Genomic DNA, 25,458 nt, shown 5'->3' on the forward strand with positions numbered 1-25,458 from the left:
CTCGTGATATTTGACTTAAAACACCAAGATGATGAATTTATGGAGTCAAACAAACAGGAAATAAATTGGTGTAACAGCTATGGCAGTTCAGTAGTAACAGAAAGAATGAGGCTGCAGATAGAAGTGGCAGAAATGAGTTTCCTTCAAAGGGTGGCTGTGCACTTCCTTAGAGATAGGAAGAGGAGCTCAGTCTTTCGAGAGGGAGAGTAAAGCTCCTGCTCCTCCACATCAAAGCCAGTTGAAGTGGTTCGGGCATCTGACTAGGATGCCTCCTGGATACTTCCTAGGCGAGGTGTTTCAGGCATGTCCTCTTGGTAGGAGGCCCCGGGGCAGATTAAGGATCTGCCGGAGAGATGGCTGGCTTGGGAATGGCAATGAGCAGGAAGAGGTAGCCTGGGAGAAGAAGTCTGGGCTTCTCTGCTTGGACAGTATTTGCCAGTCTAGCCATCCATCCATCTATATCTATGTTTATATATCTATATACACGCAGCTAATAAAGGAAAGATCTCTTCTGATTGGCAGATTTGACAGATCTCTGTATACAAGCTGTTACTGCACTGAAGCAGAGGCTGTATGGCCCAAATTCAGGTCACTGATTCAGTCATTCACTTTGAACTGCAAGTTAAGAAATAAAACAACAGATTAGCATCTGTGACTGATCATCGTTTTGCATCACTCTTCCCTTGAACGTAGTTGATATATATTTAGCAATTTGTTCCACATGTCAGCTTCTCTCCAGACTATTTGAAATGGTTGCTAGGAGATATCACAGGGCTGCAAAGCCTACGTACGACAGATAAATATCTGGTGATAAAAACAGAATCAACAGCTTAGACGACTGCAAGAAAGTTGCTCGTCAACCTCAAACAGAAGCTTTCTTTTCATGCACTGCCTTGATCATGAGCACACCAACAGTGGTGCTTGAAAGAGAGTTTTTTCTTTTTTCTGCATCAAAGAAAGGGGGGTTGTTTTCCTCTTCCAAAAGAAAAATCACCAGCATTGAAATAAAGTTATATTTTCAACAAGCTTAGCCTACCATAATGAAAAGTTACCTTCATCAAATGGGCAGAAATAACAGGAAAATGCAAGTAGGATATGGGAGAAATAAAATCTGGACCTTTCACTTCCCTCCTTTGTTTCTGTCACAAGGCTCACTTTCAATTGATTCTATAACACATCTGTTATATTGACAACAACAGCACACCTGTTCTGACCACTGGAGTCATGTTAGCGTTGAGTGTCACATCAGTTGTAGCTTAAAAAAAAAATTCATATAAAAATTTATATGAACACACACACTCTATGAATGACAAAAAAAAGCTCTGGCACTTAAGTCACAGCTCTTGCAGAAAGACCCATCAACAAGGAAGAGACATGGCAGTTTAGCATGTAGTCCGTCCTTTTCCCAGCAGACTCCTCACACCGAATTACTCTCAGACACTCAGGAAATATCCTCTGCCCTTCAGTTACAACCCACCTACCGGTGCTGCAGACGTCACAGTGTGGGTTTCTTATGTCTTGCACCATCAAAGCCTCATCATTAGATGGATTACATCTTGGCACTCATCACAGCATGAACATAAAATGGAAAATACTGGAAAATTTCGCCAAATTTATTTGAATTGTTGGTCCAAGGCCAGAGAAAGACAGAGAAATTGACTTGAGGGGAACTTTGTGGAAAAGGGGCTTTAGTTTGTATCATCACTACCATCAAATTCGGTTTTATTATTGTTATCATTATTATTAGTTCACTGAGTTGTGTTTTTCTTGCCATTTTCGAGACGTATGCATAAAAATAGTTTTGGTTATAACCAAATATTTGTGTGACTCTGCTCGCTCAGTTTACAATTCAAATTTTGTTTGATTCAAACAGTGAGAGACAAGGTAAAGACAACTGACGACTGTCCCCCTTCTTCCCAAACTAAACTTTTAAAGTCAGGAATATTATTGAGTTTATTGCTTTATTCGCCATCTCAACCGCTTATTTTCAATTCTAAAGAAATCTGAATTCAAACCAGCGAGACTCAAGGTAAAAGCCCCCAGGAGCTGGCTAATTCACTTTTGGCAAGCTTCTCTGTATATAAATTTGATTCCATTGTTGTGATATCACAAATGCTGGTACTACAGGGATATTAGGGTATTTATAAAGCAGACAGTAGGCTTGACTGCATGCCAAAACAGCTGATTTGGAATAATGTGACGGAGGATGTTCCTCCCTGCTCTCAGCTCTGTTCATTTCCTTTCTTTCAGAAAACAATCTGTTCCCTTCTTGTTCCCTCGTCATACATACAAATCATGTATGACGAGGGTCATCATTTCTACATCAGGTGTTCCACGTGACTATCAGTCAGTCCATACGTCTATTTATTGGTGACAAAGGAAAAACGCTGACTTCTGGACATACATCTACCCCCAAAATCACAGCTCATCTCTAGATTAATAGATAATAGTTTCTATGCAACATCAGTGACCTTTTACCAACTGATAACACCTTGATCCCTAATCTAGCCACTAGGGCTGCACGATTAATCGTTAGAAAATCGCGATCTCGATTCATACTTGTGTGCGATCTCATTTCCAAATGACAACGATTAAAAAAAAAAAAAAAAAAAAAGACGACAATTGTACCGCATTTTGATCCGGGACGTAATCTGCATGAAAACAAGCGCTCACTCTTCCTGCTCAACAAATGACAAGGGCGGAGCCTTATACCACGTGATACAGAAGCTGGCTGCTAAAATTGGCAGGGAAAAAACAACGGAGAGCACGTCGGGGATGACGAGAAAGTGACAGGAGAAAATCCGTCCCGGTCAACCACCCAAACATCAATAACGGGAACCTTATACAGCGCTTCCCTGTACACGTCGAACTCCCGCAGGCACAAAGAAATTACGGAGGCTATCACTTATCACCTGACCAAAGATATGGCTCCATCAACACTGTGCAAAAGGAGGGATTTAGGAAAATGATCAACACCCTAGACAAACGCTACACAGTGCCGTCCCGCAACTATTTTTCTATTGTTGCACTACCTGCTCTATACACGCAGTGTCGAGCAACGGTGGAGACGGAATTTCAAGCAGTACAACATTTTGCGGCAACAACAAAACGTGAGACATTTGTTGTTTTTATGTTTATTTATTGTTTTTATGTTCAGTTTCAACTGTTACGAAGTTGATGTGCAGTTAATAAGTGCAATAAATATTTATATTGGAAAAGAAAACCGTGAGAGAATCGTGATCTCAATTCTAAGCCAAAAAATCGTGATTCTCATTTTATGCAAAATCGTGCAGCCCTAAGGCAACGCAAAAAAAACAGACCTGAGCATAACAGACTTCTTGGATGCTCTGTTTCTACAATTGGCTGCACAGTAAGCCATATTATGTTAATTAACTGCATTAAAATGCACCAAGAGGCACCATCACCACAGTCAGGAGTAGACGGCTAACATGGAGAAGAAATTTCTTCATTCATATAAATTCTGGTAGCAAACCGAGAAACCCAGAATCTGAAAACCAGATTTGTTTGTAAAAAGTTTGTCTCTATTTCTCTTGGTTATCCAGTATGAGATATTCACACAGCTCTATTTTACTTGACGCTCCGCTTTTAAACACTGAAAATTTACCACAGTCTCAATTTGAATGTGCCTGCTCTTGTTTTGCTCTCTCTAAACCAATTAGCCCCTACACCCTGTTCTTTAATGACCGTTCACCATTAAAACATGGATTGGAGATCTTTGCACAGCACATTTTACAGCTCAAAACAGTTCAGGTGAGGCTGGAGGTGAAAGTAATGAAAGGTACAGGACAGAAAGCCTCACAGGTCCCCTGAGGATTAAGTGAAAAGGTTGCTACACCCAAAGGACCCTTTCTGATTGAAACTAGTTTGAATTTTTAATCACAGTAAATAGCTAAATAGCTTCAAGTTCAGTCAGTAACAACAAGAACACAGAAACCAAAACAACACGGGCTCCATGGTAACACCTGGGTAGTGCTGTCACTATCGCCTGATGATTTTTGAACAGGATTCTCCAAACACAGTGTTTGCAGTGTTTACCTGGATATTTCATTTCTAAACACCAACCTGAACCTACAAGCATCTCTCGCTATTTGCTGTGACTCGACGGACGCTTTGGAAAAATATCGACAGCTAAACAAGTTTAACAGCGACTCTTCGGTGTTTCCTGAGCCCAAATGGACCCAACATTTGTCTCAGAAAATCTGGTAAGCTTTTCTCGTGTGAGCAAGCAAAAGCTTTTTTTGAATTTTTTGCTCAAAATGTGTCTAAAGCTTTCATAATCTTCAGGAAGCAGAGTACACTTTGGAGTTTAACTTTCATTTGTAATACTTAAACATTTGTAAGCACTTTTAACAAAACTCTGTGAACATTTGTGTTTTTAGAACATCTGTAGGACTCAGTTTTTGCTTTTTCTTGTGTCACCTTAAACTTTTCTAATGCCACACATCACACTGTGTGATTGATTTTTCTAACTATGGACTACGTGCATGTTTTTATCATTCAGGCATCTTGGCCAGTGCAGACTAGCGCTGCTGATATGAAACAGCAGCAGGAAGCTAACAAGATTGCTGAAAGTGAAACGGTGCAAGAATTAAAAGATGCACTCCATTTTGCCACTCAGGAGTTGAAGACTGCAAAGGAGGAAAATGCATCTTTGAAGGAGAAGATTGCCGTCCTTGAAGATGCTCACAAAATGGAAGTGAGTAGCCTCCAAGAAGAGCTCAAACTCAAGGATGAGGCGCTTCAAAGATGTGTGAAGAAAAGAAGAGCTCGAACCAAAGCCTGGGTAGAACTCCTCCATGAATCGACCATAAAAGACATGGAGATAAACACCAGGGAACAACACTGGAGCAGCAAGTGGCAATCAACCGAGAAGAGCCTGAAAGAGGAGAAGAAAAAAGTGGAGGAGCTCCAAATTAAGAACAAGCTTCTGATGGAGAACTTACAGGAAAATCTGGACGAATGGAAGAACGTCCTTCAGGTAAGCTGTCTCCGCTATCATTTCACTTTACCATAATGTCATGTTTGGTCCTAACAACTTCTGTCAGACTGAGTCACAGTTCAGTAAAATACATTTTACTCTGTCTACATAGGAGCTTGCACCTGATGCTGACCACCAGTTAGAAACCCTGGAAACAAATTCCCAAGAGGAAAAGCTGGAAAACCACGAGGGAGAAGAGGAGGGAACGGACAAACCAAGAAAGGACAAGAAAAAGCAGGAAGAAAAGGAGGAAAAGCAGGAGACAAAAGGGGACATCGAAGAAAACCTTGAGAGAAAAAGTGACGAGAAGATGGAAGAGAAAACAGCAACTGAAGATCTAAACCCAAACCTCTGCCTGGTTCCCATCCCTCTCACTCCCTCCAACTCTTGCCCTTTACCCCCTGTCCCTACACCCCAACTCAACCCCTCTACCTCCTCCCTACCTTACCCACCCTCTCGTGCTCTTTCCTACTCTTCACCCAGCTCTTATTCTTTACGCAAAACCCTCAGTCTCCACACCTTCCCCCAATCCTCCTCCCAACCTTACTCGGTCTCTTGTGCTCCCTCCTACTATTTACCCTGGTTTCTAAACCTGTGCAGCCCATAAACTCTAATGAAATGTTTGATCTGCTTTTTTGTTCATTTTAAAATAAACATGTGAAATTTCATTAAACTTACAGTCTTTGTTTGGATCATTGTTTTTTACCTATAACACAATATTACACTTTTGTCCAGAAGAGATTTATTAAAAAGGTATAAGTCTCATTTAAGTGATCAAGAGTCTCCTGTCAAAAAGGTTTAACAGTTTATAAAGGTTAAGTTGACAGTGACAGACTTTATTTTAAAGAGCCCCAAGATAAGAAACATGTTGCAGTTAATGACCACACTTAAACTGGATATTGGCAACAAACTAGTGTGTAACTGGTGAGATCCAGCAAGTAATAAAGAAAATACTTTTTTTTTTATGTGGCTTTCGGATGCTAAATATCTAAACCTGACATATGGCACTATCAAGGCCTTTGAATTGGTGAAAACTAGTAATGAAAATGCCTCCTACTAGAATGTATAAAAAATGAAGGCATATTAAGCTTCAACTTTTATTCCATATTTGATCTTCTTTCCTTTTAATGATCTACATGTGAGAACAAGACAAAATTAAAGCTGCAAGCAGCGTTATGAGGGCCCTCGCACCCCCGGCGGGTCGAGCCACGCCCAACACCTGAAACCACCACGTCCGATCTGATGTCACATTGATGGAATTCATGGATTTAACCACCAGCTAACATTTCATCTCATTCAATCATGATTATAGTCGCCCCACTAGGTGGCGCTCTAACCATTAATGACAAATGGCATAACAAACATTTCCGAGCTCGAGTCTCATCACGCCTATGACCTTTGGGAGAGATTGAACATTGTGTTTTTGAGTGACAGCAGATTACTGCTTTTTGGCGAGTGACTGAAACCACGTGCCGCCATGACCACCCCGTTTCCCTGAATGTAAAAAGCTTCGCAATTTAACATCACAAAGGTCTTTAGATTCCACACACTGGAGATCGCATCAATCTGATGAAATCCCTTGGAGGAGTTCGTCAAAGTACGGTGCCTGAAAAGAGGGGAAAATGTCGCCAAAATTACACATTAATTTTAAAATGGCTGACTTCCTGTTGGATTTGGGATATTGCTCCAAGAGACTTTTTTGTACATCTTGATATCTCCTATAAGCTTACCAGGTTTCAGACTCATAGATAAAACACAGAGCAGGGGCTGTGGTTTTGAAATTTTGTAGGGGGCGCCGTGGAGCCATTTTGCGCTATTCAAGGAAAATGGTTACATAACAACAAAGCGTTCATCACATTGGAGGTGTGGGCCAAATTTAAAGCCTATATAAACTTTCCAAGCCCCTCAAAAGCCACTTCATCTTTCATGGTGAACTGCGCTGCCACCAGGGTGCGCCGTTCAGTTTAAAGTCACAATTTTCGCACTGAAGCATCACGAGGGACCCATGTTAATATTCACCGCTTTTGAGATGGCCACGATGAACCTGTGAAAATCAGTACAACAAAGTGAAAGACATGACATTTCCTGTTGCCACTAGGTGGCGCTCTGCTTACTCCTGACAATGGGCACATCAATCTGTTCAGGGCGGGTCTGACATCACGCCTGTAAAGTCTGGTACTGATCAGACTGGATTTCATTGAGTTATACTAATTTGTTTCTCCATGGCGAGACATCAAAGTTCGCCATGCTGCTGGGGTAACACCCTTTCGCGAAAAGTCACAGTTTTCACTGTAACCCAAGACCAACTCCTTAAGGCTTTCCTGGAGAAATTTGAGGCTGCAGATGTCACCCATCACAATACTGTACCCCAAAGTGTAAAACATGACATTTCCTGTTCCCACTAGGTGGCGCTGTCCCTGATGTCAAATATGGCAGTTGAAATGTGTTCAGGGGTGGAGCCTTATCATATTTGTACTCTTTGGTCCAGCTCGGACAATGTATGACAGAATGAGAGGCAATAAGATTTTCATGGCGAGTCATCGAAATTCGCCGCGGCGCCACGGCGTCACCGTATTGTGAAAACTCAAAAGCTCCGCAATTTAACATGGCCCAGGTGTGTAGTTGGCACTGTCCAAATTTGAAGTTTATAGGACCAAATCCCAAGGAGGAGTTCGTTAAAGTACAAGGCATGGAAACGGTAAAATCAGAGCCAAAATGTCACCTTCAATCCAAAATGGCGGACTTCCTGTTGGGTTTAGGACATGGCCATAATAGACTTTTTTGTTCGACTCTGAAAGTTATATATGTGTACCGACTTTCAAACATGTAGGTCATACCCATACCGGGGGCTCGCGTTTTTCATTTTTCTAGGTGGCGCTACTGAGCTAATTTTCCCTGGCCATGTCTGAGAACATTAAAATACGTAAATTTTCACCAGACCTGACGCGTGTGCAAAATTTCATGAGTTTTTGAGCATGTTTAGGCCCTCAAAAGGCCGATTCATTTGCCGAAATAATAATAATAATAATAATAATAATAATAATAATAATAATAATAATAATAATAATAATAAACAGAGCAGATACAATAGGGCCTTCGCACTGTCAGTGCTCGGGCCCTAATTATCAAAAAGGATTTATTTAATAATAACAACAAAAGACTGTATATAAAAGATAGACATAACCCACGTGAACAGTTGCCTTCTGTGTTTTAGGAGCTAGTATTGGACTGTATTTGACCAAGATGGTGAAATGCTAAGTTATCAGCTGAAGCTGTCTTGCTTGGCTAATAAGTGTATCAAACACATTTTGGGTCCAACACACAAACATGGATGCAACGTAGGGCTGCACGATTAATCGTTAGAAAATCGCGATCTCGATTCATACTTATGTGCGATCTCATTTCCAAATGACAACGATTAAAAAAAAAAAAAAAAAAAAAAAAAAAGACGACAATTGTACCGCATTTTGATCCGGGACGTAATCTGCATGAAAACAAGCGCTCACTCTTCCTGCTCAACAAATGACAAGGGCGGAGCCTTATACCACGTGATACAGAAGCTGTGCCGTGTGATGCTAAAATTAGCAGGGAAAAAACAACGGAGAGCACGTCAGGGATGACGAGAAAGTGACAGGAGAAAATCCGTCCCGGTCAACCACCCAAACATCAATAACGGGAACCTTATACAGCGCTTCCCTATACCCGTCGAACTCCCGCAGGCACAAAGAAATTACGGAGGCTATTACTTATCACCTGACCAAAGATATGGCTCCATCAACACTGTGCAAAATGAGGGATTTAGGAAAATGATCAACACCCTAGACAAACGCTACACAGTGCCGTCCCGCAACTATTTTTCTATTGTTGCACTACCTGCTCTATACACGCAGCGTCGAGCAACGGTGGAGACAGAATTTCAAGCAGTACAACATTTTGCGGCAACCACAAAACGTGAGACATTTGTTGATTTTGTGTTTATTTATTATTTTTATGTTCAGTTTCAACTGTTACGAAGTTGATGTGCAGTTAATAAGTGCAATAAATATTTATATTGGAAAAGAAAATCGTGAGAGAATCGTGATCTCAATTCTAAGCCAAAAAATCGTGATTCTCATTTTATGCAAAATCGTGCAGCCCTACTAGCCACCTTATAATTATATGCACTATACCACAGTAAAATGTTGACTATAAGGGCTAAGTAAGCTTATGTGTCCCCAGAGGTCTGTCTTCTATTAAGTGCTTTCTTCTTGCATCTAAACAACACATCTCCTTTCCCAGAATCCCTCTGCTTTAACGACTGTCACAAAAGACAGCAAGAACATGAAGAGCAACATAATGGCAGAAGCAGAGAGCTACAAAGAAGCTTGCCAGTGTTATTCTGATTTACAGAAACATGGCATCTGCGGCACTAACCAAATTACTCAAGACTGTAGGCTTTAGTAACTCATTTTACCCACACAGCAGGGCTGCCCTCTGCGTGAACTCACACTTAAACTCCAATTCCATTTAACATCCTCCATTTGGTACACTTTTATCTCGAGTGCCTGACACTGTCCGTGAGCAAGTACATACAGTTATAGCTCACACAGTCTCAAAAGGACTGAACCCCTTAACCTCAGGGCCTGAAATTCAAAAACCAGGGGAACCCTTTAACCTTTTAGACATCAAGCATCTATTTCACCAACCGTCAGTTACATTCTGATATATTCTGAATCAAAGGAATCTGTTGTGAAATGCGGGTTCCCCTTAATAAGGACACCTGTCTGAGCTAGTCTTGCACCTTCCCAGAAATATAACTACATGTCACAACAACTCAAACATCAAAAATATACCTCAAAAGTATTTGGTAACTAACACAGGATGCCGATTGGCACAGTGGTTTTCAAACTGTGGGGCAAGCCCATACACAAGTCTGAAAAGTGAAGCCAGCGTCCAAGTGTCGTAAGTCTGCATTCGTTTTAACGGCAGCTAAGGGCGAATAACTGTGGTCGCAAAAGGAATTACATTCCTATAGAAGTTTATGGGAAGACAGCCCTCAGTAAAAACTTTCCTGGTCACTGATGTCTTCATGAATAAAACATTAGGTTCATTTTGTAAATTTTGGTCACTGTAAGTTACATAAAAAAGGATTATCCAGGGTATTTTCATTGGTTAACAACTCGTAATCAACAAATTGTTTGGCGATGAGCGTGCTTTTTCACAATCGTTTTCTCATCGTATTTGGTTTCAAAACACCGCGGCGGTGAGGCTGACATCACAGGTGCAGCACTGTAAAGCCACTGTTGATGGTTTGCTGACACTGAGACAAATGTCACTAAATATCATTTGTGTGTTCAGAGTTTGCTGATGCAATCATGACAATATTTACTTTAATTTCATTTCATTCAAGTTGCATTACTAATGATTGGCAGTAACTACAGTAAAGAGCCTTTTTGGCTCTTTGGTAGATCAAAATAAAGATTAAGATCGACTGGATTAGCACAGATTTGTTATAATGCACTAGCTAGTATTTTAGCATATACTTTTTTTCCTATTTGCATAGATGTGACGTCTCGTCTGCTTCCTGTGTTTGTTGTCCAACATGAACAGCTCACTTTCACTGCTGATGGCAATCTGGGCACACAGACTGAGCACAAATAACCTCATCACCCACTACAGGAACGACTTAATGCAATTCTTTAAGTTATATTTTATCTTCCACTTCCACATTTGCACACTAAAAATTTTGAGCAATACCCCTGCCCCTGTGCAGAGTTTGTACACAGGAAACGTAACCATTCACGACATCAGGAGTTATCTGATTAAACATTAAGAACCAGCGGTAAAAAAAATAAATATACGTTGCCATCTTTAATCACTCAACCTGAATGGTCTGAAAAAAAAAGAAGAAGCAGCAAGAAATCAAAAGAAATTACAACCAATCCTGCAGTCCAGCTTTGAGTCACACAATTAGTTCTCACATCAGTGCTTTGGGCCTCTATCCTCTGAAAATGTCCAGAGAAAATAACCTCACACAGGTAAAATGTTTGCACATGATGGAGATCAAAGAAGACAAGACCTGAAAGGCTCACGATTTGACATTTGCAATACACCCTGTGTTGGCTGCAATATACTCCACAATTCAGCTCTCACTAACCACTGGCTCTGCCTGTATGAGATAACGGTTAAAGAACATCCCTCCCTGGGATTACAATATTGACAAAATAACAGTGATGTGGACTTTTGTGCCCTACATTACTCAGTGAGCATTTAGTAGTCGTGACACAGGCCAACCAAATCTTCAGACTCAATTTTGTACTCACCTAGACACCTGTTAAATGTAATGACAGCTGCGCTCTGATGTTTACTAAATCTGTCCTCAGACAAAATGAACACCTGCGAAAGTACTCGAATCCACCTTTGCAGTAGTTCGTGCTGCAGTGAGTTTCTCCAGGACATCATTTAACCTCGATGAAACACAAACACACACACAGATAAAGCAACGCCTGCTGTGGTAAAGTGGCTGGTAAAAATAGAAAAATTCTCCAATACAGACCAGACACACAGGGCAGTGGGATTCAACTGGTTCTGTGTCAGTGAATAATCTGATTTTTTTATTTTTGGGGGGGTTTTGTCGCTGTGATATGTGCCAATACTGAGTCATGATTAACGAATGACACCATAAAGTTGTTATCAGAGTGAACTGTCATAATCAGATATGGTTTAAGTTGACCTAGAAGATTTTCTTTCTAGGTCAAGTTTCTTCGAGAGGGAAAATTAAGCCATTTCCTGTTGTAGTCTGGGATGGAAAAGCAAAACTATTTTGCATTCAGGTTACTGAAAACTGCAATGCACTATTTAACACTAACAGCTGAATATCTTTTGAAATCTTTGGCAGGAAACCAAAGTCAATTACAGCAGCCGTGGTTCATCTTCCAAAGATTATGTTTACTGAGGTAAAAGTTGATTACTTTTATTATGAGTTTATGCCATAACCCAGATAAGTGGCATAAACTCTGCACTGCAGCCTATCCAGTTCCTTCCTTTCTACTGCTAACATCCTTCCCCTTTCTGTGATGACACACATAATGCTGGTCATTGCTTCTCATTTACACCACTCCATAGACAACCCACAAGCAAGTCCTTATCATAAATAAAACTAACTCCACTGAATGGATGGGCAGGCCTTTGGAAGTCTAAAGCAGCCAAGCACATATAAAAGTGAAGGCTTTGAGGAAACAGTCACATATCCACACAATACACTTGGCCAAGAGAAACACGCCAGCAGTGGGGTTATAAAGTGATCAACGTGTAGCTTCGGCAGCATCAGCAGTAAAGCCTGTCTTCAGCTGCTGGCTACAATGGAAACTCCGGCTGAGCCACAGGCAAGTCTGTTGAAAAGCTGACAGGCAAGAAAAAAAATTCTTGCTGGATGTTAGAAATCGAGAATCCAAAAGCAGAAGTGGGTTTGTCTGCGTTGAGTTTAAAAATATCGAGTCCAGTAGGCCAGCTTCCTCAGTTGTTGTTTAAAGCTGAGAGATTTAAGCAGCAGCGCCTCAAAAACCAGAGAAAGTCTCTTTCAGGCACTTCATAGTCGCTCACCGAGTCCCGGTCACCATTTAGATCAGTGGATGAAACGGTTTTTAAAAATTGACTCATTTATTAGTTTTAAAAAAGTCTGCAGATTGTATTGTATAGAAGTCAGTGTGACAGCTTTTGAAGTTGCCCGTGTAATGATGTGTCGCGATGCTTGTGCTGAATGTCAGTTGCATTTGGTTCTTTCACTTATTGGTCTTAAAATCTGCTGCCCTCTTGGTCGAAGCTCTGCTGGCAAAAAGCCCATTGATAGATCATTTATCTATCTATCCAGATGCACCAAGTTATCACAAGCAAAGTGAAAATGAAAATTGGTTAGCTTCCCAAAAGATTTCCCTAGTTTAGATGATCCAAGATACCTTATGAGCTAGTGTCATGAGGATGTCAATGTTCAAATAACTTCACTGGTTTCTTTTCCTTAAAAAGATATAAAAATATATTTGATACTGTTTAAATAATTACTTTTGTCAGAACTATGTTAAAATAAACATCTGACACAAAACTAAATTCAAAATGTTAAGAAAGTTATCGTCTGAGTCGTATACAGGATGAAATAGCTCATCTATTTTTGTACTGTAACGTATCCTTGATCAAAGGCAGCATTTATTTCAGAACAATGCTGACTGTTAGCACTGCTGTTCGGGGCCCAGTGAAACAGAGAGTCACTGAAGCAGACACGAGGGCTGTGAGAATGGTAGAGTCGGAGAGCAGCAGGGCCGGGACCACAAACTGGGGCAAACACATGTCATACGACTCAGCATAAGGCTGAGCTGGAAAATCAACAAAAGGCAAGGCCGTAATCAGCAGACAAATGTAGGATTACATCTCACTCCACCTCCTTGGTAAGCAGTGAGCGTCATGAAACCACAGAATTTAGACCATCACGTAGAGCTCTGTCAGAACCTCCCTTTCTGCACGGCACTAAACCTATAACACACTGAAAACAGATTTAGGTGCACAAATGGGTGTCTTTGTGTAGTTTTACTACAAATTAGTTACACCTCTTTAAGGTAACTTTTTGTTTGGGTCAACCTCCAAAAGCTCTGAGGAAAGGTGACTCTTCTATGAAAACAAAGGTTCCAATGCTCCAAACAGCATATGGGGTTATGCATAACTCTGATAGTCTCAGCATGTAACAAAATGATTCATGCATACATGGCCAAGCATGTTTACAATGAACCAAAGGAGAGTACTAAATCGGCCCCTCTTCTAATTTACTCCAGTGTGTGGATAACTGAGTTGCAAACATGTCAGATCAACAGGAAAGCCATGTCATCAATACTTGAATGCCACTGTGGCACTTTTTATACGCAATCCATAGTTTTCTCTTACTTTGGTTCAGTTTTTGATGACTTCGAAATCAACTTTGTTAAGGAAGTGTGTTTTTTTCTTCCTTTTTGTCTCTAAATCCATTTGTAATTTAGGCTTCTAAAACAGCCACCACCTTTCAAACCTCTTATCTTTGTACGAAAATGAATCAGTCTTATCTGCTGATCCACAGTGTGTTATGAGGGAAGAACTGCCTGCAGCCTCCTGTAGGTGGCTGGTTCAGAGTGACTGAACTCTTAGATCAGGCAATTTAGATTCCTTGCACAGTTTTCTACATGATGCTGCTGTTTTCTCCGACACTGCCGTTCGTTTACCAGCTCTGTCTGTTGCACAGATTTCCTTTTCATACTCCAACATAAAGATATGTTAAGATCATGCCAACCTGTTACTCATCTCTCTGCCCTAGCATGCAACTGAAAGTCAGCAGCTGACCTATGCAATCACACAAACCCTGCATACTTAATTAGCCTTGGGGAGAGGTGACAGAAAATGGAGGATAAAAGTCGCACTATTAAAGGGGATTAGAGAACCAAAGCACCATCAGGAATTACCAGCTCGAAAGTGCTTTTTTTGGAGTACTAGAAAGGGTAAAAATGGATGTATCTCTGATCATTTTATTCTAAAGGCACAGATAGGACTGTTTAAACTAGGGGAAAAAAGCATCAAACCGCATCTCGTCTCTGCTGAAGCAAAGACAATGAGTCAATGGCATCAATGGAATGTCAACTCTTCTGTGGAGGGGAACTGAGCTTGGCCCTCCAGTATTTTTCAAAGCATTCTCTTTAAGCGGATGCCAGCTTCAATGAACGTCTCCCAGAGTTAGCAACAACTCCTGGGAGATGAAGGCAGCCAATGCCCTGGAAAAGCCCAACTCTTCAAAGGCTTGTGTGGTTGTTCCTCTGGAGAAGGTGATGTAATCTCAGAAATGTCTCCTGGCTGACAGAGAAAAAATGGTTTGACAGGAGTTAGATAAAACACAAACTTGTAAAAGGAAATGCAAATTTGGAGAAAGTAAAAGGCCATGTAGGCAGGGTAGTGAGTTCACACCACCTCCCTGCCAAATGCTGGTAAATTTGGACTGAGGGTGATTAACTGTCTCCTCTGCCAGCCACGGTGACACACAGAAACGTAGCTATTTATGGGAAATAAATCCACAAGAGGAGAACAAACATTTTCTGACACCTTCACATATTTTAATCAGCACTATTACAAACCGATTTTAAGCAACTCGAGTCATTTTCAGACATCAACTTGGACAATTCTGGGAAAATCAGGGTGAGATATTTTCTAGAGCAAATTTACTTCAGGTATGTTTAAGTACTGGAAATATGTTGTGTGGCTTAAATGAGGGAGCTGCCTGCAGAAGGCAGGAGGCAGCACAGATGACGCCCACTTGCTAGCAGTAAATGCATCGGACTATCAGCCGAGCTCTTCACACGTCAGTGCTATCCAGCATCACACAGGCTTTACACTGGGATGCTGGAAGGTTAAAGACTGGGTAATGTCGGATCTGACTCCGTTCTCGTACACGCCTCTGTCGTGTGTGAAAACATGACCATAAAACAAAGTAGTTTCTAACTAGTGAAACATGTTTTTGTCACCAAGTCAATGTTGCCTGACTTGTAACACGAGACAGAGGAGCAGGAAATGATCTCATGCTGAACATGTCTGGTCAAGACCACAGTTAACTGCATCTAAAATGGGCATCTATTTAGTCCTGCACTAAACAACGCCTGGATAGTTGTCATCACAGACTAATATCACATAATTAGTCTTACAGTTCTACTTGTGCCTCGTCTGCCGGTCGATTTGAAAGCACAGCGGCTGTCGTGTATCCTTGACAAAAAATACCGATTTATTTCTCAAAAATGTGAGCGCCACACTTTTCATGTGCTCGAAGAGTGCCACCACATTTCAGTAGTGTGTTAGCTGGATCGCTGAATGGTATCCATGACAACTAGCAGGCCTCACACAAATTGCTGCCTGTCAATTATATAATTACACAATATTAGGTACAGGAGGGTGACTTCTGTAGTCAATTAAATTTTAAATATCAATGGTAAAACATATAGATGTATGGTAACATTGTGATACAATATATTTGCATATACTTGCACCATGAACAACAAGGCATTATAGTCTCCATTTAAAATTACAATGACAATCAACGATAGCCCCAGAGTAAACCTTAAGGCATGTTTGCGACTTAATCTTCAAACAGCACAAGTACATTTTTCATATCATAATTTTTCAGCTTTGATTTTGCGTAAGCCATTCCTACTCAGTTATGTTTAGTAAGAGAAAGAATAGACTATAAAATGTGAGTTTTAAATAGCTTTAAACATCTCATGTAAATATATTCAAACTACACATAATCTTAAAAACAAGCCAAAAATATGCAGTGTGCAGACTAGGGCTGGGTGAAGAAAGAATATACTCATTAACTCTCAGGGGATTTTTTCATATGCTTTACATTTTGTTGGTGGTCTATATTCTTGAGAATTCTATCGCATAAATAATCATCCTATCAACTCAAAGCGAGGAGCAATAGAAAATCATGGTTGGATCTGTGCACTCTTATGTCGACTTTATGTGCCGCCTTCATTTTGGTTGTGTTGAGCTTGAGTTGAGAGTTGTACACACAGACCTGCAGAGATTCTCATCATGTAGGGCCATAGAGACCGAGTACTAATATAATAACAGTGCAAATATAAAACGTATAAAGAAGGAATTAGCTTTAAGTCTTGTATATTTACACATTTGAGATTGTTAGCTCAAAACCAACAACATTTTGAGCTACCAAGCTATAAAGGGACACTGGCTGCACTACCTCAATTATTTAATAACATATGTTATCCCTGTGTGTTTGTTTAATCAGAGGTTATAAGGTATCCTTCATATGACTGCTAAGTATAACGGGTACACACACAAATCACTGTTTGCTGGCCTGACATTGAATTAGATTTTTTAAAATGGCCAACCTTCATTTCTGCTTCCTGATGTCTAACTTTGATGTCTAATATCATTCTTCCTGACTTATGAACAGTTTTGGTTTCCGACTATTATTAAAACAAGATAACCAGGATAATTATCAAGCTATATTTGATTTTGTCAATTAGCAACCAACACTACTTATGCTGCTATACAATAATCCAAATACACTCTCCAACAGTCTGTGGCATATTTAACTTGGTTTGTATTTCTTTTGTTCTTCCCTTCAGCTTAATTACAATTTAAAGTCCACATTTGTTTTTTCCACATTGCATAAATCTATTTGCCCCCAAGTCTACAAATAATCGTGTTATGCAAGATCCCAATAGTGTCCAGAATTATTGTGATTATATTTCCTGAGAAAAATGGTTTAACTTATACTGTAGGTTGTAGGTAGGTTACGTGTCATCCATGTCATTTTATTAATTTAAAGTGTAACAATTATTGAAGGCTACCCTCTTTTTATAGTGTTGGGCATTTGTGATATTTTTCTTTAAACTTTAAATTTATTAACACTCTTGAGAAGAACATTATCTAATGACATCTTTAGGCATTTTACACATATCTTTTGCTAAGTCACACATTTGCTTCGTTTGGGTTTGGCCGATGATTGCTTTAACCACATCGGGATATATTCTTACAATAAAGATGCAACAGTAGGAGATGCTGTAACTGCTCGATGGTGACAATCTCTGTAATCGAAGCTTAATCGTCAAACGCCGTGAAACGTTCACTGACACCGAGAGGCAGTTATTTTAGATCAATAACATCAATAAACATACTATATCCACCAAGGTCAGGCTTTTACCAGTGAACAGTAAACAAACCCCTGGTCGCTGCGGAAACGAGCTCAGCACCCAGCTCTGATTTTCCCTACCTGCTATTCTCTCTGCGCTCCGCCAGCATCTCAACTCATCAACAGAAGAAGAGACAAGAATATTCCACCATAAGCCAAAGACCAGCCGCTCTTCCTCCCAACAATAGTGTCTTCCTGAAACAGAGAGGCGATGGCAATGGTGTCATGCCTTCCCCTCACAGCAGCGTAAGGAGAGGAGAGGAGAAGCGCGGAGGCATGGCTCGCCTTTATTGGCAGTACCAGTGGCTTTGTTCGCCAGTCAGCACTGTGTGTGTGTATGTATGTGTGTGTGTGTGGTCTGCCGGGACTGGCACAGCTGATCCCCCCCTGACACCGGGTGGGGTGTACAGGGCTTTGGAGAAAGAGGAGGGGAGGAAAGGTGGGCGGGCTTTGGCCTCAACGACGACAGGAACATACCATTACCACAAGAAACGGGGAGGAGGAGTGGGAGGCAGAACTCACAGCAGTGAGCATCATTAAAAATTCATTTTCTGGCCATTTCAGTCGCCATCCTGTACATCCAAGCTCCGACAGCTCACATTAACTTTGCATTATTATGTGGTGTGCTTTCGGGGACAAGAACAGGGAATGAAAAAAGCATCTCAATTAATCTACATGTGTCACACCAAAGGGTTTGTAGAAGGCAAGTGAAATATTAATACCCGATAATGTTCTTAAAAACAGAAAAGGGCTAAAATTATTAAAAACAGACTGCTATTTTAATAATTTAGTGGTTAATAGGAATGTGTGTGACTAGATGTTTAAACAATGCTTTCCTCACTAGTCAGCACTGGAAATCCCACATACGTACTGTAAGGAGACTGGGCAGTCTAAGTCCCCTGAACATAAATCTATGCAGGAATAATGTAATGATAAAGATGTTGGTTATCCCATTTTTGACCCCAAAGAGCCACCCAACAATAAAACATCAAACATGTTAGCCAACAGCGTTGTTGTTATTGAGGGTCCTGCACAGTATCTTTGGCATTCCTAGTTCTCTGATTACGACTGAGACCACTGCCTTCACTCTACATATCTTCCATAGCTCCTCTCCCAGGGCTTGGTCTTTCTCAAGCTTCTTGTGTTCCTTCTTCCTGATGTTGCTATCACTTGGTATAGCTACATCTATCACTACGGCCTTCTGCCTCTGCTTTTCCACCACTACTATGTCCAGTTGGTTAGCCATCACCAGTTTGTCCATCTGTATATGGAATCCCCACACAATCAAGATTTGGTTATTCTCCACCACCCAAGGAAGTGTCTCTCATTTTGACTTTGGGACTTCCAGTTCACACTTAGCACGACGTTCCGGTACACTATGCTGGCCACTTGGTTATGGCATTCATGCATCCCTGCTTGCTAGCATCTTGCACCCTGTTGTTAGGTGCTGGATTGTCTCAGGGGCATCTTCGCACCTGGCCTGGTGTGGCAGACCCCAACCTCTATCGATCTTGTGTTTAGAGCTTGTTCCTGTGCTGCCATGATACGTGCCTCTGTGCTGTCTTTCAGTCCAGCTTTGTGCTTCAATATTAGCTATTAGTTATAACTAAAGGTTATTCTTATAGTCAACTAATTAGACAATTTTTCTTTGATTAGTCAACAATTATTTCAATAACTCTTATCTCTGATTCCTATGTGCAAACCTCCTGCTCAAGTCTGCCCAACTGGGAATATCACCCTGTTTACATCGTCCCACAGCAAAGTAATGACCCAAGAAACATATGAATCAAATAATAATAATCAAATGTATTTTTAGCATTACTCAATAGGACAATCAGAATAAAAATGAAATAAATAAAGATTGCAGGTAATACAAGTTACAAGTGCTGGTAGGAGTTTAAAATGAATGTGCAAATAGGAAACTAAAATCGCTTCTGTCCATTCAAATAAAGCTTTAAATTAAATCAAAAAGGCATCTTTTCAAATCATTTCCATTTTTTTATCGTCCTGCTGTTTTGCCATTCATGCTGCGTTCTTCTTCTTAGCACTGAGTGCAGTCTTGGCAGACAATACAGGCGAGACTGCCCCATAGTGTCCTGTAGTTTAATTATGCGGCAACTAATTTTTACAGTCGACCTCATCGATTATGCTGACGAACTGTTGCACTGGGCAGGATATCTATTTTAAAAAAATTTAAATACATCCTTTGCTGACATTGTGTGCATGCAATGTTGTGTATGGTGCAAGCTGTCAAGTATTTCAGCAACATTTACTGAAGAATGACTTTTAAATATATGAGCAATGAACTATACTAGTTGAGTAATGTGATTTTTTCCTCCAACTTAAAGGACCAGTAAATTAGTCTCCAGGAACATGCTTGGTGGTTAATAATTCCCTTAAATCTATTATCAAAATAAAATGCCACTCAAGCTTCTTAAACATGAGAATTTTCTTCCTTTTTTGAAATTGTAAATTGAAAATCTTTGGGTTAAGAAAAAATTTGCTTTTTTTAAAACTCCAAATTATCAATTGAAACATTTTTCACAATGTCCTGTGGCTTAATAGACAACATGAGGAGAAAAATGTCAAATTAATTGACAGTGGAAAATTGCCATTAGTTTCAGTCCTGCAGAATTAGTATGGCACACTGAGATTCACATCACAGCTGTTTAACTGCAGTGATTATGGGAATTTCCTGACCTGAAAATTGGCCTTGAAAAGTTCAGAAACCTCTACAAGAGACTGTAATGGAGCATGCTGACAGCTAGAGACATTAATGCTTCACTAAGAAGATGGTGAAATGTGACTTCCAGCAGGGAAGTACAGGATCATACTGAAACGAGTCTAGCAGGGGAAACGGATCACAGATCCACCTCACTGAACGAAACCTGCTGTACAATATCACACTTCCAAGGTTAAATGAAAGAAAAAAGAAATGTATGCTAGCAGTAGCTTAATTGTGCGACCTGTTGTGTTAAAAACCTTAAGAGATCTGCACCAACTCCAATCACTCTGCAGTTGCTGTGAGATTTTCGTTTTCGTACGAATCAAAAGTGAGAATATAATCCAACATTTTATTATAGCTTCAGTGATCACCACTAATAATCATGAATCACATACAACAGCACCAACATTTAAGATCATCTTGAGTCCAAACCGTTACTGCCATGCAGTTACAGACAGAGTGTGGGCCATGAAAATTACAGCCAATTAAACTGTGGTGATAAAAAGACCTGTGGAAATCTCTCTCCTTCAGTCTGTCCAATAAAACAGCAGACTGTATATAAGGCATTACTCCAATCTCATATATCATCAATATCCAACTCTGTGGCTGACATAAGCAGCTTCAGGTCATAAAAAATAACCACTTACTTCATATAATATGTGCAGGGATAAAACTAAAAATACTACAAAAACACCTTCAAGTATTGAAGTTAGGATGTACTGACATACTGGCTGAATATCTGCATCAGTACTGGTTCACTGATTAGCCAATAACTTGTACTGCACCCTCGTATCCAAATATGGTCACCTACAGCTGAAAAAACACAAAACAAAAACACAATACTGGCTGCTGTCACTATGGCAGAAGTCCAAAACCAGTGGGTGAGGTCACAGTGGGTGCATCTATTTTCCATACAAGCTATGGTTACATGGCATTTACCAACAATAGAGGTGGTTCATTTTTTTATTATTTACGGAAGAGTTGAAACACTTATTTATCAATTCATAAGCTACGGTAATGTTCATAATGTTCAATGAAAAGTAAGACCGTCTCTTTATATACTCTGATTTTCTGTAGCCCTCAGCCCATTTTTGAGGAAGTACACTTTTATAGTTCTACTTTAATAAAAGGTTCACCGATTTATAAAACAGCTGGCCTTTTTTTCCCTCAACACTACTCAAACAGAAGTAAATAGTTCTTTTATTAGGGGCACATTTTCAGCTGTGGATTAACAGCTGTGTAGACTAGTAAGTGAGGTGATTGTGGTTTATCTGACTGACTGAAAACAAATTCTATGAACTTAAGCACTGGGCCACCTACCACCACTTACAGTTGACTGTGGAATTAAAACGAGATGAGAACCTTCACAAACTGTCTTGCTGTGGCATCTTTTTACAGAGCCACCTTTCAAATTCAGTGAGCGCTTTAGAATGACTCATTCTTTCACAAATGTTTATAAAAGCAGAGTGCATGGCAAGGACCTAAATTTTAATTCAATTCAATGCAGTGAAATTCAGTTTTATTTATTTAACACCAAATAACAACAATAACTGGCTTGAGGCACTTTATATTCTCAGGTTAAGACCCTACAATAATAAACTCCCTATAATATTACACCTATGACAATGGGGCTGAAAACACCTGAACTCAAAGTTTCAGGTGAATAAACCCTTAAACATTTTAAAAATCTGCAGTGTTCTGTTTTATCATGTCATCAACTTAATGTAATCCAATGGTGCGAGACAAAACATAGACACAAACTATATGTGCACAGCACATGTGCAGTGTCACTAATAGGATGTGCAGGCCCTTCCCTTGAGTGCTAATTAAGAATGATCCTCTTGTGCTTTATTAGTGCGTGCTGCGTCTTCTCATGAAAGATGACAACTAGTAAGCTGCGACTTAAGTCTGTTGTTTGACGTGGGCTTATACCGACAAGCCTAACACACCAGCTACTCAGGCCATATTGTTTTGTGTGTGATGCATTTGAATGGCCTGAGAAAGCTCAGTCGGTGCACTGAAAGGAAAACCAGCATTGGCCTTGAGCTGCATCATCCACAAGACTTTAATGCAGCTGCCCGGCTACACTTAATCAATAATAAGAGCCTCACAAAGTACAGAATACACCCCACAGCTCCCATCCCACCACACAAAAGCAGTTAGCAGGTAAAAATAAAATCTCTAATGGTAATATTCGATTTGTTAGTCTAGGATCTTTGCTTAGGTTTAATCTGAGCCTTTGGTGTAATACTCAAAAATGCTATAGTTTCAGTTATCCTCCAGAGTGGGTTTTCTTGTTTCAGTTTACTTTATGTTTAGTTTTACAGGGTTTGTCCTGCATCCACCAAAGAGCCTTTGACATTCCTCCAAAAGAAAAACCATCAGAGATGCAATAAAGGATTTTTCACCACCTCCTCTACCGAGGTTTCAATTTACTCAAGAATAAAGTAAACTTTGCCCATCACACGGACAGAAATACCAGGAAAAATGACTCCTAAAGGTCTTAAATATATGCAGACACGTGTATTTATGTGCACAGTCATTGCCCAAATGCCCATGCTGAGAAACGAAATGCCTGCTTTTAGTTAAGATTTAATTATTTTTAAGGGTCAGTTTTTGTTTGTATAATGGTAGATTATAATGCAGTAATTATGATGTTCAGAACCGTAAAAGACAACAATACTTTGTAGTAGTACTTTTTTGTGCTGGTTGTACTCACAAATTTGAACACAGAAGCCACTTTGGCTGCTCCCTTATTCTCAAAGGGTCACCACAAGAACATATACAGTTAGTTCACTAGACTCTTTCTTTCATACTCTGGTTTGTTTTAATTTTAGTTAACTATAACTTGGTGTCAACCAAATATATAACTGTTACTTACCTAAAACCCTGACATAAAAATTGTAAAAACTGTATTGGGGCTGATAACGCATATATAATGCAAGAATAGCTTTGGAAAACCAAGTAGGATTCCTACACTACAAATAGCTAGCTGAAGCAAAATCTCCATTTGTTATCAGAGTGTGGATGATGGCCAGAACAAAGAAAACTGTCATCACACTGGAAAACTACTGTTAATCTATTGCAGATCCTTGGGAATAATTCATAATAGCTGACCGTTATAAAAGCAAGCAAAGCAGAGAGTAAATGAGTAAATAAATTCATTTAGGCCAGCATTTATGCTGACATTCGGGAGACATAAGGCACTGTCCAAACAATCAAATACTTACAGGATTAACCACTTAATCTCCCTTACCCCCCAAAATAGCAAAACAACAACAATCTAAAGCTGCAGAGCGAGGACAAATGTATGCTGTTGGGTTTAATAAATGCATGAAAAGAACAGCTGTCTCCGTGTTTGTATAATTATGGCTTAGATGAAAATCAGAACACATTTTATGAATAATCAATGTAGAAATCCTTATAATTCCAACAGGGTTCATTTTTTCCTAATTGTATTTAGGTCAAAGTAAGCCCTGTTGTAGCCCCGGGGAGTAAACTCTGCATAACCAATGATAAAAGGTTCAAAGTTTCAGTGCCTGTTAGCCCTGAATCACCGTGAGAGAAAAACAGAAGAAAGGAAGACCCGGAGGCTACACAGTCAAGACTGCACCACCAAATGCTGGCAGGTCTCGAGTCACCTCAGTAAATCACAACAAAAGGGGAACTTGACAAACACTTGGTAGACCGGGTCTAACTAACTGGAGGCAGAACACCACTAAGCCTTCTTGCCAACGCTGCTGTATTTTACAGCACAGAAATTTGCATGTGACAGTATTGCTGCCCAGAAGTGTAACCCATTTGCTTTTTTGTGGCTAAAAAAAGTAACAGGGCTACTCCTTACAGATGAAATAAACTATACGAGTGTCACTAATGGTATTATATGTGGAAAAGGCAGTACAATCACCTCACATGGAGAGCACACTGCTAAAGTCCAAGAAGTTTTCCAAACAATAATAAAGAAGAAATAATTCTCAGGTGACTTGGGGGAGAGCTTTAGCTAACTGTTTGGGTTTGCACATCGACAGAACAAAGTTAAGGAATAATTCAGTTACTGGTAGTTAGCAGCAATCGGGTTTCTGTGCCTCGAGTTTTCAAATTATTCAATGTGATGCAGTGTTTATGCAGAGCAGTCCGATAAAGAAAGCTGCACTGCAGTGATAAAAGCTGCCGGGTAAGGCTTAAGAACGTGTCTGTAAAGGACTTTTAAGGACTAACTGATCAACTGTCAGCACAGTAGCTCAGTGGTTGCCTCACAGCATGAAAGAGCTAAATTCAAACATAGGTAGGACCTTTCTGTGTGGAGAGTGCGAGTTCTCCCCATGTTTGGGTATCCTTTTCTCCCTCCACTGAAAGGCATGGCAGTGCTTTTAGTGTTTTTCTTGGCTCAAAAAGGTCTTTTAGGGGTGACTATGCACAAGAGGTCCACATATAGTTTAAAATAACCAGTTGGTGTTATCTTACTTAACAGAGGTCCATCCATTTTCCTGTTATTTCGGGCCATTGGTTAAACAAAAGTGATTTTACTGTTAACTAAATTAAAATCACACTTAAACAAATTGGTTATAAACTATTTCACTGCAGCCCTGGTGAGTTTCCTGTTGGTGAACACCAAAACCTCTTTTGGGGGTTGGGGGCACTAAATGTTTTTATGCAGGACAAACCCTGCTGCCTATTCTGGCACACAGCAAATACTCACAAAAAATAGTCAAAACAAGATCCAAAAGCCAATAAAGTAATTTTTCCAAACCCCTCCAAGCCTACTTATTAGACTAATCATCCTAGTATTATTTCTGAATTACAGCCAGTTTGCTTGCTTGGTAACTTAGCTTTTATGAGGGAAAAACACACATCATACAGTACATGACAAACACCGACATACACTCAGGGCTTCCTGCTTCCAATGCTAGAACACAGAGACTGTTATTTATTCACACACAGCTCTCTATGTAGATATAAACTCAATTCAGAAATTGAGTTTAGCACAGCCATCAACAGCCACCTCAACTAATCAGGTTTTTAAGATTAGATTAGACTCAAATG

The 25,458-nt window shown here is 40.1% G+C and overlaps 2 protein-coding genes across 6 annotated transcripts in view; one reads left to right on the forward strand and one right to left on the reverse strand.

Moving 5' to 3' along the window:
• Positions 1-25,458, reverse strand: part of wdfy3 (WD repeat and FYVE domain containing 3) — a 120,576-nt gene that overhangs the window by 93,629 nt on the left and 1,489 nt on the right. For 3 of the 5 annotated variants that reach the window (XM_084946303.1, XM_084946300.1, XM_084946298.1), the window contains exon 1: positions 17,772-18,104. The exons of 1 other annotated variant lie outside the window; for it this stretch is intronic. In XM_084946303.1, coding sequence (XP_084802429.1) covers positions 17,772-17,800 — 29 coding nt within the window. In that variant the 5' untranslated portion in view covers positions 17,801-18,104. Of the gene's footprint in view, positions 1-17,771; positions 18,106-25,458 lie in introns of those variants that run through there. One more of the 5 variants, XM_084946301.1, reaches the window with a different exon arrangement.
• On the forward strand, positions 4,062-5,722 carry LOC146376736 (uncharacterized). Its single transcript, XM_084946304.1, has 3 exons — positions 4,062-4,223; positions 4,523-4,999; positions 5,112-5,722. The coding sequence occupies exons 1-3, from the start codon at positions 4,194-4,196 to the stop codon at positions 5,604-5,606; spliced, it is 1,002 nt and encodes a 333-aa protein (XP_084802430.1). The 5' UTR covers positions 4,062-4,193; the 3' UTR covers positions 5,607-5,722.

The sequence above is a fragment of the Perissodus microlepis genome, chromosome 12 (assembly GCF_051167445.1).
Source record: "Perissodus microlepis isolate ML-2025 ecotype Zambia chromosome 12, ASM5116744v1, whole genome shotgun sequence".
In the NCBI taxonomy this organism is placed as follows: Eukaryota; Metazoa; Chordata; class Actinopteri; order Cichliformes; family Cichlidae; genus Perissodus; species Perissodus microlepis.

Excerpts from the sequence above, each read along its gene's own strand:
- LOC146376736 (XM_084946304.1), top strand. The coding sequence starts at position 4,194 with ATGGACCCAACATTTGTCTCAGAAAATCTG. Across the intron at positions 4,224-4,522 it reads CATTTGTCTCAGAAAATCTG|GCATCTTGGCCAGTGCAGAC; the intron begins GTAAGCTTTTCT and ends TTTATCATTCAG. Across the intron at positions 5,000-5,111 it reads AATGGAAGAACGTCCTTCAG|GAGCTTGCACCTGATGCTGA; the intron begins GTAAGCTGTCTC and ends CTGTCTACATAG.